This window comes from Aplysia californica, unplaced genomic scaffold (genome assembly GCF_000002075.1).
Source record: "Aplysia californica isolate F4 #8 unplaced genomic scaffold, AplCal3.0 scaffold00088, whole genome shotgun sequence".
Classification (NCBI taxonomy): domain Eukaryota; kingdom Metazoa; phylum Mollusca; class Gastropoda; order Aplysiida; family Aplysiidae; genus Aplysia; species Aplysia californica.
Window position 1 is genome coordinate 135,601 of NW_004797358.1, and position 13,757 is coordinate 149,357.

The window sequence follows — 13,757 nt, forward strand, 5'->3', positions numbered from 1 at the left end:
TCCCTCCTACAGGCCACACGACTTGCTGCAGACAGACACCTGTGTCTCCCCGCAACACCCCAGGGTACAAGCGGAAGAAAAATGTAAAGAAAGTAAGTCTCCTTGAAGGCGTTTCATCTTTGCTCTTTTATTGCATGATTTTATAATGATACATACTCTTGAGCATCGCTGTTATTAAACTGTAGTAGGAAATCTAGGTAGTCACGAACGAGATATGCTATGTCCATCCTCTAACTTCCCGACAAATAATTGATCACGCTTCATTTTTTCGCACTGAGTAGTCATTCCATCTCTGAGTCTCTTGACGTCAAATCAATCAGAAGGCTAATCGTGTGTCTTTTGTTTAACTGAACAGTTAATTTTTAGTATCACGGCTGTAAAATCTCTATGGGTAACTTAATGTTTAAGTTCTTTACTGAAGATATAGTATTATATCTGGGTTTTCTTTTTTATTTTGTGTGGACCCACCTAACTGCCGGAATCTACGCTTAATCCAGAGGGTGAAATAATGCTGGATTCCAGATTCTTTTAAAACATTAAAATCTGTTTTGGTGATGGTGTGCCATGCCATGTTATTTTTAAAATATATCCGACACGTCTGTGGGAAAGTATTGGGCTTTTACTTTTGATTAAAATGGACCGTTTAAGTCTCAATCAGGTACAACATTAATTATGTCCTAAACACATTAAGCTTGATATATGATACCAAAAGGATAAAAAGTGCGTTTCAACTTCTGCTGATGCTTCTAGTGAAAAAGACAAACAAACCAATAATTGTATATTTCGTTGGAAATGCAATCCGACAGCAATTAATTGTAGTTTAATCAACATTTTGTTCATTAGAGAACAAGGTATGTTTTCTATGTCGTTTCAATTATAAAGGCCAAACATTAACAATAGAACAGTATATGGCCATATGCAGTTACATTCTAATTACTTTCTGTTTAATCAAAGTATTGCAAGTGACGTAGAAAGGGTGTCTTTGAGTGTTTGATTGAAACGTTTTATGCCACCCAAAGCTAAAAAGAGCCGACAATTTGATAAAGTAAGTGACACTTTCTGTTCACTTACACTACAGCTTCGGCAATGGTGTCCTAGCCACTCGTGAAAAATAACTTGCTCTCATAGAAGATCAGGAGAGTGATTCCACTCTTCAAAATCAATAATATTTGTTGTTTTTATTTTTAAAATTTTTGTTTCACTGTCGTTCACTGTGTCTTTTTGTAGATGTAACAGAAAAAGAATAACACATAGCTACAGGCAGTGAAGAGAACATGGTTAGGGTTGGAACCGCGACTCGTATTTAAACCTAATCAAACTGATAGCCCACTGCAGACTTGTGGTAGAAAAATTATACTGTATTGATAACGTTTCTAAATCATTTCGGGGTGCTGTGTTCCCTAGAGACTAGGATAAATAGACACAGAGAGAGAGAGAGATAGTGTGTGATGTGTGTGTGTGTGTGTGAGAGAGAGAGAGAGAGAGAGAGAGAGAGAGAGAGAGAGAGAGAGAGAGAGAGAGAGAGAGAGAGAAAGCCTGAAAAATAGTGGCCTTTTTATATTATGCGAACTCGTGTGTTTTAGTGTAGTTTTAGTAGAGGTTTTTAGGCGCTCGCAACTGCATAATGTCATATGAGAGCCGGAAGATTAGAGGTGTTACAAGAGAGGGACAAACATAAAAAAGAAGAAGTGGAGATAAGGACGATAGATGTTTCATAGGAAAGAAGAAAGAAGCAAACCACACTAGAGCACCCGCCAACCACCCACTCTCGTGTGTTTGTGTGAGAGTGGGTGGGGGGAGGGGGGTTGTGTTTGTGTTTTTGTAGGTATCCAAAATTGTGAGTGCACAAGAGTCTGTTGTTAATGATATATTGGAGTATCTAGGCTTCAGTCCTTGACACATACATTTAAAAATGAAAACAGAGACAATACATGCACAGACATAACGGAGACATTCTGCATACCAACACGTTCACGTGTAGTCGGGAACAATTCTTTAATATTTTTATTATCTTTGTAATAGAGGATATCGCCAAAACCAAAAGATCGAGACTGCCTAGTGACCTTAAAAAAAAAAATTAATAGTATAAATTGTCCTTTGACTAATCTCAGACAGAAATGCTGATTGCGGTCATATGTATATTTAGAGGGTTCTTAACTGGATTAAGACGACAGAGTATCAGTCTGCAATCCACAACACTTTAATTTTGGGTATTATCTGGCACACACAAACAATGACATGAATGTCATGATATTGCATTATTGTCCTCTATATTACACATTGTACAGTGCACCGAGGGTAAAATTCCCGAAACCTTTCCATACTCTGTGACATGCCTATCCGGCTTACACTCAAATTCATACAAATCAGTCTCAGTTGTATTTAGGAGAGCGTTCCTTTTGGACCAGATTACGTAGTACCTGATCCTTTCGGGTCAGTTGAAAAGGTAAATGTATTTCGTAAGGTAGCAACCGGGCTAAAGATTACAATTATTAGCGGCACGGAATGAAAGTTGGTCAATGATAAGTTCAATTCTACTGAACACACCTGATTTTTGAGAATGCTTTGCTCTGCTTATGTTGTGATTTTAGATTTTGCTTTTGAACTGTTTATAAAAGGGGGGTGGGCGAATACAGTAATTCTATACTGTGGACAACAAATATACAGCAAACCTTCAAAATCACAATTTTTTAAATTATTTCAAATGAGTTCATTAGGCAAACAAAAGAGGCAACACCAAAATTCCAATACAAATTAGAGCAAGAAATCAGCGGACACTACTTATCCAAAAGGGCCCTAATCTATTACTGGTAAAAAAGGACCTAATCTGTTACTCGTTCAAAAGGAATTCTACTGTATTTAGTCAATTTATATATTACTTTCGGACAACTAACTCTTGCTCTCTCTCTCTCTCTTTCTCTCTCTCTCTCTCTCTCTCTCTCTCTCTCTCTCTCTCTCTCTCTCTCTCTCTCTCTCTCTCTCTCTCTCTCTCTCTCTCGTTCTTCGTTCTCTCTCTCTTTCTCTCTCTTTCTCTCTCTTTCTCTATCCCTCTGTCGATATGGATATAGGGGCTCTTGTGGTCTTGAGGTACGGTGTTTGCCTCTAATTCAATAGGTCCCAGGTTCGAAACCCGACTCGACAGAAAACTTTTGGTCTCTGTAAAATTCTGTCTCCTCATTTCCTGCTCTATAATCTCATTCTGTCCACTGATTTCGTCTCTATCTGCACCCCCCCCCCTGTCCTTTTTTGTCCCCCTTATTATGGCTCTTGACTCTTTTTGTTGCCTTTCTACTGCTACTTTGGCACCCTCTTACTACTGTCTTTATTTAGGCACATCCTTGAATTTAGGGTAGGTAAGATATAATACCTATAGTCAGGACAACACCAAATGGACAACTTGTCGACCTCATTACACCGAATCTCTCTGATTTGTTGCATGCGTCTCTGAATTCTACAAGACCTGAAAAGCCTTGATTTTCGTGTATGTGCGCCAAATATAAAGAGGTGCTGTCTATACAATTATTAGTAATTAACTGCTCATTAAACTCAACACCGCACGCGTTTTTATAGCAAGCACGGTACAAGGCTAAAAGCATAACAATACAGGGTGTCGCTATTGGTCAAACCCAAAACAGGGGATCAACCGAGTACTAAACTTGAATCATAGGCATGTCACTGGGCACCCCCCCCCCCCCCCCGCACACACACCCCATGCTGGTCCAAGGCAGAACCTCCTCCCCCTACCCCCCCCCCTCCCCCTCTACACATACATTTTCGAACCACCTAAATATGAAAGTACAATTATTGGAAATATTGTACGCCTTTATTTTCTTTATTAATATTATTGTTATTGTTAACATTATTATTATCATTATCCTTATTATTATTATCATTATTAAAATTTCATTATCATTTCTGACATCTTAACATTATCTCAGTAGTTTATAGTTCAGTAGTTTTAAGGCGATGCTTTTTTAGGGGGGGAGGGGGTTCTGGTTTGCAAATTAAGTAATCTAACAATGGTGATAAAGGAAAAAGCGACAGAAAATTGAAGCGCATGCAATCTCAAAGACTGTGAAAAAAGAAGTTTTACTCATTGTATATCACAATTATTAGTCAATCTAAATAAACCCACTGTTTCCCACTCACCGCTGGACTGAAAACAACTCAGTCTTGTGGCACATACAGTCAGTTAAAACAAAAAAGAAAACAGATTTGAAAAAACAAAAAACTAACCCTCAACTACCGTTCTTTCTTGATCTAATAAAAAAAATCCCCGCGCACACTATAATAAAATACAAAAGATTTTATAGAAAACACCAGTTTATATTTGTCGCCTATGCACAATAATAGAGATTTTATACGGTTTTTTTTAAATTCAGAGCCACATGTAAGAAAATCAAGGCAATTTGCCACTTAGTTTCGGTGTAATGAGGTCTACAAGTTGTCCATTAAAAATTTGGTGTTGTCCGAACTATAGCGTTCTCGGATACAGGCTAAAAACTCTCGGAGGTCCTGTGTGCAAGTTGCGCTCGTTATGGTCCTTTTGTAGTCCTAAAATCGATTAGAGTATGCTTCGGCTGCCACCTGCGCAAATTTCAAAATGAATTCCTACCAAACAGGAAATGCTTAATGTGCCCTACGCGCTCATACAGTTGTGGGTGTCGTAAAACACATAATATATTTGTCTCGCTCTCTCTATTTCTCTATCTATCTATCTATCTATCTATCTATCTATCTATCGATCTATCTATCTATCTATCTATCTATCTATCTATCTATCTATCTATCTATCTATCTATCTATCGATGCTTTACTTTCTTTGTTTATCCTGCCCTTCTCCATCACCCACTATCGATCGACCAATCAAGCTGTTGCTTTCTCTCTGACTATCCTCCTTCTCTATCGCTCCAGCCCCCTCCCCCTCTTTATTTCTCTCTATTTCTCTCTCTTTCTCTCTCTCTCTCTCTCTCTCTCTCTCTCTCTCTCTCTCTCTCTCTCTCTCTCTCTCTCTCTTAATGTGTTCCTGTGTGTGTGTGTGTGTGTGTGTGTTTGTGTTCATTTGTGTGTGCCTGTTTACGTGATATTGTGAGTGCATCGTTCTCTGACTGTTCGTGGAGGTATGCATAGGCAGTACATACATTATAAGTATGCGTGTGTGTTCGAGTGTGTGTGTGTGTGTGTGTATGTGTGTGTATTTATGTGTGTGTGTGTGTGTGTGTGTGTGTGTGTGTGTGTGTGTGTGTGTGTATGTGTGTGTGTGTGTGTGCGTGTATGAAAGTGTGCGTGTGCAGCGTGAACCCTTTTCTCCAATTCTCCGCACTCCCTTTTTTTACGATTTTATTATTATGTTTACGTACTTTGGCTTACACAAGTTTTCTTTCGAGAGTGCTTCACCATGGTTACGAACCAAAGTCGTGGGGACTAGGTGTAGCTTGGTCCACTACAATGACGTAGTCACCTGGACTATTCTTACCGAAGACTTCATCAAATACCAATGAACCTGTTTGAGTGATTCTATTGTGTACATTGTCTTCTTCGATGACTCCCCACTGTCGTGGGTGAGTGCGTGTTAAGTGGCGATAATCATAAATCAATAATGTCCAGGACAATAATAAACAGTTTTTCTCTCGAGAGTAAGCCAGATAGTTTTGGCTAACCATATTACCTTGATGTACAAGTTAAGGGGAGAAAACCGGAGAACTAATAGAAAGGCAAGATGTACCTGGTGGTACGCAGAAGAAAAAAAACGTATTTTATCATTGTTTAAATAAACACTATAGTTATCCGAAACACTAAAATTGCAGGGCTTGCTCTTGCAGAGATGAGAACAATTTTATTTAATTCATTTTTACATTCACTTCGCAAAACTTAAATTCTCCTTTCCTGCTCTCTATAGCGATGTTCTGTAGTCTGCTTTTGTCTCTACTTTCTGTTTCCACCCCCCCCCCCACGGTCACCTCCTTTGCCCCTTGTTCTTGGCTCCTGGCTCTTTCAGCAGCCTTTCTGCTGTTCCTACTTGGCTCCTTCTTACTGCTCTCTTTCAACTACACCCCTGATATTATGGTAGGAAAGATCTACACCTAGCCTTCTCGAAAAAGGGCCAAAAATCTCGGAGGTCCCGTGAGCAAGTTGCACACGTTAAAGATCCCTTGGTGGACAAAATCGATAAGAATATGCTTCGGGCACCACCAGAGCGAAACTCAAAATCTCCTAAGTACGTCGTGTTTTACTATCGTATCCATACATATACAACGTGGGTAACCCTGTGCCACCACTTTCCAAAGAGGAAGTGTACTCGTTAATCTCATCCGTACGCTTTGCATAGCAGTCTGTCAAAATGATTTTTTTAGAAATACTGCAAGTTTCAAAGAGATCTTTGTACTAGAAGCATTCCAAAATGTGAAGAATACAACCCCGGGGGTACGAAATGACCCCAGGGCGTATGGATAGGGTTAATGTGTCCCGCACGCCCATATGACCTTTTGCAGTTAGTTGCGAGCGATGTAAAACACTAAAAAAAAAAAAACCCATAAATTGTTCCGCGCTACAAGACCGGTGTCTGAGGTGCAGTGGTTTAATATGCACTTCGCTGTCGTACGCAGAAGACCCGTTTCAATTCCTGAGTAGGATAAAAAAAAAAAAAATTTTTATCGAGTATCTAGGTCTTTCTGCTGTGATGGTGTATCCCTCACAGCCCTGCTGGCCTTGACAGGTAAAGTCAGAAACTCACCTCCAGAATTATCTAAATTATGACAGGCAAAGTTAGAAACTCACCTCCAGAATTATCTAAATTATGACAGGCAAAGTTAGAAACTCACCTCCAGAATTATCTACATTGTGACAGGCAAAGTTAGAAACTCACCTCCAGAATTATCTAAATTATAACAGGCAAAGTTAGAAACTCACCTCCAGAATTATCCAAATTGTGGTGATGGGGGCGTAGAAACAACTACTTTTGAATTGTATTTTCACTCCTCAAGCGAGTCTACGAGAGAATTGTATTCATGTACCTCCCCTTTTACCTACCAGAGAATCTGCCAAGTTGCTCCTTATCTCAATACTTCGGAATTCCCCAATCCGCTGGCATAGATCTACAGCTGCGATTTGTGAGCGAATAAGAAAACGTGCTTAAGAAAGCGAAGATTAACTAAAGCAAAGTTAGAAAATAAAAGCAAAATAAGACCTGGAGCAGTAAAACAAAGTACTGAACTCAAAGCTAAAGCCACCTTCACCAGAGCACTACCGCCGCCATCCTCCCACACAAAGCTGGCGAACAAAACAAGAACATTGCTAAAAGAGAGCGTTAGATTTACGCCGATTTGGCAGAATAAGTATTTGGTAATAAAAGAGAGACTAACGCTTCGATTACTAAACAAACTTCAGCTTTCATTCAAAGACAGAGGCCGTTGCTTGCAACTTCTGATGGTGTAGGGTTGGTTTTTTTCTTTTTTTCCCCTGAGTCTGTGTAAATAACCACAAAAGGAAAATAACAGTTATTACAAAAATAGCTTTCCATACTGTAAGACGTTTTCTGTGGTGTCAAAATGTAACTTAATGTTCATCTTTTGGTAACTTCTCTCTCTCTCTCTCTCTCTCTCTCTCTCTCTCTCTCTCTCTCTCTCTCTCTCTCTCTCTCTCTTTCTCTCTCTCTCTATCCCTCTCTCTCTTTCTCATTCTCTCTCTCTATCTATCCCTCTCTCTCTCTCCCTCTCTCTCTCTTTCCCCCTCTCTCCCCCCCCCCTTCTCTCTCCCTCTCTCGATCTTTGTCTCTCTTCACCTTCTAACGTCTGTTCGCAATTTCAATATCCGGTTAAAGAAAACTCACAAGAGCGTGCTAATACCGACTAATGAAAGACCAGCTCCAATAAAGCCCGAGTTAACTTCTGGTCAGCTTTGCCACACAAAACTTCCCTGTTTCTCTACCCACGCAAGGATCACGCAACTATTAACGAGGGGGACAACGGTTGGGAACGCACATTTGGAAATATTTGGCAACTTTATCGGGATTTCAAGCGCTGTCTAACTTTTTAAAAATCTGGCTTGGTCCCGTTTATAGGTTCATTATTTACTGATAATGCGTGCGTTTAGATTAATCATTTCAGTGTCAGCGATTTATTTTTGAAGCAGTCTATTCTGTTTTGTTCTTCTTAAAGGCGTAGACCTGCTGGCGTCTGTTAATGCATTATCCCATTATGTCTTTCCGCATACTTTAACGTTTAAAGTTAGATAGTCTTCAAACTCTGAAAAATATAGGCACTACATGTGTTCAAATTAATTCCTTTTCTGCGTTAAATTTTAATAATATACGTTTTATTTCACATACACTGGTTTGCAAAAGCAAGAGCTGGGTGTTATCTGGTACCAACTCCAAATATCCGATTTTAGGGGGTTTTTTTCATAACTGTCAAAGCTGATAAAAATCAATTCTTTGAGCCCAAAATATTTACAGTTAATGACGCGTTCTGTAGAATTTTGGTTTAATTTGTATTGTACAAACTCACGTTTTCCGACCAAAAACTGGGTGCTTTCAAAATGATTGGCATCAGAACATTTCATGCCTAGAGACAGATGCTAATTCCAATGATTCAAACGTTTCAAGCCCAGAAAGCATTTTTCTTTTAAGGGAGAGAAAGAAATTGTTTCATTCTTTCAACATTAACGTATTTTTGTTTGCTTTTTTTTCAACATTTAGAATGTAAATTTCGACATAATAGTTCTAGATGCAATGCTGTCCGCACCACATGGTTAAAACCTGCATTAGAAAAACAGCTGCTGACAATACACTTTGTGTTGTTCTTCCAACATACAAATGGAGACTACTCTGTCATTTTTCTTTTAGTTTTTGGGATCAACTTTGGGCCGAAGGGGGAAATGGAAAAGTATAGTGAATTTTATATAAATTTTAGTTCTACGTAACCTACCGGGCTGGACCTTACAATCGACTTCCCTCTTCCCAACACAATGGTCCACAAACTGTTGCAATGACCTATTTCGTGTACAATCTTCTCCTTACTCTCCTCATTATCCCCTTCACTAATTGACCCTCCCACACGCCCAAGCCGCGGACCAACACACAACGCTGGACCCACCAGACTTTGCATTTGTCCTGCACCCAGCAGAAATTAAAAGAATAAAGATTGGCCTTTTGTATTTCCTTTCCACAGCCTCGCTTCGGAGAGATTAGAGGCACTTCCGGTTAAAGGTCACCACCGAAACTACGACGCCATTTTAGTTGTTTTTCCTTCCTTTCCCATTTCCCCGTCACAAGCTACTTAACCCTTCTGGTTTCTCAGTTTGGGACATTAAAGCAGTATCTCCACATGAGAAACCTCTTTGTGTAACCAGTCAGAGGGTGGGTGTATTTAGAAAGGTGGGTGGGTGGGTGGGTATGGGTGTCTTCAAGTTTGCCTTTGTATTTTTGTCTTTTATTAAGCGCCCATGTGCATGGGGGCTGGGATTTGGCCGAGGCGGGGGGGGGGGGGTTCTTCTATGAGAAAGATAGATTAATAAAGATAAATAAACACACTGATCAAAAAAGGCCGGCACGAGGGGGCGGGGGCGTTGTTGGCTGTCTGTACATATTATGCTAAGTATAAGACTGAGGGGGGAGTGAGACAGATAGATAGATAGATAGATAGATAGATAGATAGATAGATAGATAGATAGATAGATAGATAGATAGATAGATAAATAGATAGATAGATAGATAGATAGATAGATAGATACAACCAAAAACAGTGCAGATCACCGGGGGAAAATTTAAGGAGGGAGAAGAATTTAAAGCGGGCATCTGTTTTTTTTAAACAGTGACAGTAAATGCATAATATAACAATGGTGTTGAAATTTGAACTGGAGTTTTAAAATCCGGAATATCAAGTAGGGACCCGTACAATATTATCTATTTATTTAATTCATTTTATTTGTTTGTTTGTTTCTTTCTTTCTTTCTTTCTTTTTTCCTTCTTTATTTTTTTCTTTATTTATTAACTCATATTTAAATTTTTTACACGAGAGATGGGGGATTATCTTTATAATGTGTCTGATTTTCTTTAGAATCACACAGAGGCTGTTAACGAATGAAAGAGGTTTAAATTTGAACACACTGATCTTAAGTGTGGATACAAACAAATAAACAAAATATTTTGTTAACTCCGAGAAACCGACAACGTTATCAGATATCTTTAGTAAGTAATCCTTCACTTTCATGCAATACATTAAATATATTTTCAGGTTAAAGAAAAAGTTAATGTAGGAAAGTACACTGAAATATAATTGAGAGTTTCACAAATGTCCCGCTATCAAGAGAATCAAAGAATGGGGTCATACAGCTAAACTTTTATTAAAGTAACTAGAGGGATACAGAGAAGAAAACCAATGTGAGAAAGAAACAGAGGCCAGATGACAGCTGGCGGATATTGTGAGATTAAAAAGGAGAAAAGAAAGATGTCACCTCAAATAACACAAGAAACAAAACCAAGTAATACAGAGAAAAATATAATATAATAAAGAGGAAATGAGCAGATGAAAGAGAGCAAATAATAGTAATTATAACATGCATACATGTGTGTATGTGTATGTGTTTGTGTGTGTGTGTGTGTGTGTGTGTGTGTGTGTGTGTGTGTGTGTGTGTGAGTGTGTGTGTGTGTTAGCCGAGTATACTTTTGCATGCAAATGCAGATAAGACATAAAATATATTATACTATGACATAAGATAGCTGGTCACCACGAAGCAGTGACTTCTAATCTCGTGTTCGGACATAGTCGTCGCTCGCTAAAAGACTGTATCGTCATTGGCATTGCTTAGAACTATTCCTGATCTTTCATTCACTAGGACCTTGGCAATTTAGAATGGTCTAGAAGACTAAAGAGGCCGAGAGGGGGAGGAGATGAAGAACATGGAAAGAGAGAATGAAGCCAGGAACGAATCATGGGAAACGAAGACGCCAAGAGAATTACAGTGGGCATTTTTGGTTTTACTTATAACTAATAGTGTGACGTCTTTCTACTCACCGACTGTGTTCCAGTATAGCCCTGAGCAGTTGGGCTCGGGTCACTCTTGAGACCGCGGTGGCTGAGGTAATGGCGGAGGGCTTGCCAATCAGAGAGATGAACATTATCTGAGGAGGCAATTAACATTATTAGCAAATCTATTCTTTCCAGGAAACGAAAGCTCGTGTCAGTTTTTTGGGATCTTGAATAATCTTTTCCAAAAACTGAAGTGATAACTTATTTTCATTATGTTGGCAGCATAATATATTTTTTTTCTGACACGTTATTTAGTCGAAACCAAAGGGGTTCTGGTGTCACAAACGTCTTGATTTGTTTGTCTTAGACGATGCTTTGAATTTTGACCTCTAGTTATTTCTTTTGTCTGAAAGATTAGGATAATGTTCCATTGCTTCCTTCAGTTCGAAGCTATTTGTCTTTTGTCTCAACCAACAAAGTCTTTGTTCTTGACTTTCTGTTCTAGTTTAAAAAAGAGTTTCTGAGTAAAGAAATTTGAGGGCACCTCAGCTAAGAAATCCATAGCCTATTTGGTTTCACATTATGGAGACTCTACGGTACTTTAATAAGGTTCGAAAAGCAATAACTAGCATAATATACTCTTGGGTCGTGGTCAAAGCTTATAACACGTACCAGCTCACCAATGCTACTATGTTTACATTCAGGGAAACAAAGAGACTATTCCTGAGAGCAGACGAAATGAAAGCGAGGGAAAGGTTATCTCGGATTTTAATGGGCGCTAGTTAAACTGATGGTGATTTTGTGGTCAGTCTGAAAGGTATTGTCGGTGCTTCGCTATAAGCGGCGAGTCAGGGACAGGTTGCTCCATTAACTCCATTAAATCCAAAGATAAAGGCTGCCTCGACCCTTTCTGACACACTGTTCAGTAACTGGAAGCTGAGCTCAAATAAAACATTCTCTTGGGGATCCTGGTGAATGCGTTCTTCAGAGGGAAAGCAACTAAGACGTGTCATCACCTAACGGCTTGACCGATTGATTTATTGCTCATGTTTTATGACCTGACCCTATTGCTACATTTTACATCTTTGAGGAAGTGGGGTATTTCTGTCTGTCAAGGCACACCTGAACTGAACGGAATAAAACTCTTCAAAAACACTGACAGAGATTTTTTAAAAAGACTTCCAAGACTTGAACTGAACTCACACCCGTTGTAAGCAAGGGCAAAAAGTCTAGCTATCACACTACAGGCTCTTTTTAGTACAGTAGGCTACTTAAGAATATTCATTCAAATTTTCCAAAATATGAATTGTTAGCCGAATTGCTGGCACATTTACTCAGGATAACAACGGTTTACAATGAGACACACAATTTCCTGAAAATTTCCTACGCAATGTACTGACAAATTATGTCAGCAATAAATAAGGCTAATAAAATACGTAGCTTTTCATTTCCCAAATATAAATAATGTTATGTCATTTTGTGCGTTTGTTCCTAATCTTTATATTACTAGTTATTAATAATCGAAGTTATGTAGACCATATCCACGCTCTACAACAATGCTATACCCTTTACAGCTATCTTTACCCCAGTAGAACCCAGAACTCGACTCAGAAACATCCTCGTTTTTTTCGGGAAGGATACTGTGCGAGCAATAAAACACCAACAAAATTACAAGGTCTGTTGCTGTCTATAACCGGGTACCCATTCCCACCTAGATAAAGAGAGGAAACGTTGTGTAAAGTGCCTTTATCATATTATTATTAGGTACAACATAGCATAGAAATGATAACTTACTCACTGATAAGATATCGCCACATTTGTACATTTGGTCTTTCTTCATTTGAAAAAAAAAAATGACTCATACCATTCTATAAAACACAATATATACCAGGAAATCATGAAATCAGGCGGTCGTCACTTTTTGGGTAAATGGAGTTACTGGTACAAATTTACAGCCCTACATTTGTCTTGCTTTTGATGAAAAAAAGTTTGGTGACTTCCAAAGCCCTAGTGTCCTTGTAATCTGCAAATTTATAGTGTTGTTCCTCGGATCAACGGTGTTCTGCAACCTCCACTCAAAAATATGCTTTAAATTGATATAACATGTGTTGAGAAAAAGAGAAATAAGTAAGAAAAAACTCGATAAAAAAACAATTAAATATAAAGTGCCCAAGGGTAGGAAAATGTCGGAATTCTTCGGTTTCAATATTTGGACTAGCGCCTGGTGTCACCATGGTGCAACATACATAATCAAAAATGTTTAGACTCGGTCTGTGGTACTCTTTTTTCTATTAGTATGCATATGATAACATATACCTAAATAGTTGTATTTGTAGTTGTTTCAATTCTCATTTTTTGAATGATTTTTTTCAAATTAGGCTATAGGAAACAGGAACGTATTCTCAGTGACTGATCTCCTTATGTGTACTTCGAAGTACAAAAGACTGTACTTCTATGTGGTTATGGTCTATTTCAAAAGCCCCGTGTGTGTGATTCAACACATAACGTCTTTCCACAGTCCTTAGTCCTGGTGAACTCTACAACAGTCCAACACGTTCAAAGAGAAGGCATAATAAGAATAATTAGTGTCGTGTAACCAGCAGCTAGAAGTTATTCTACCGGGGATTGGGGGTTTGGAGAAATAGCTCTATATTGACAAAGGGAATCTAGAGTTACAGAAAGGAATTCAATATTTCAAATTTTGTCCGGTGGCTAGGAACGCTTTACCCTTATTTTGTTCTCTCCTCACGCCCACTCTCGATCACTGCCTCGCTCAAAGTACATATAATA

The 13,757-nt window shown here is 38.8% G+C and overlaps 1 protein-coding gene across 1 annotated transcript in view; it reads right to left on the bottom strand.

Moving 5' to 3' along the window:
- LOC101864678 overlaps window positions 1-13,757 on the bottom strand; it is a 98,974-nt gene that overhangs the window by 32,372 nt on the left and 52,845 nt on the right. The window contains exon 2 of the mRNA XM_013080472.2: window positions 11,013-11,119. Coding sequence (XP_012935926.1) covers window positions 11,013-11,119 — 107 coding nt within the window. The remainder of the gene's footprint in view (window positions 1-11,012; window positions 11,120-13,757) is intronic.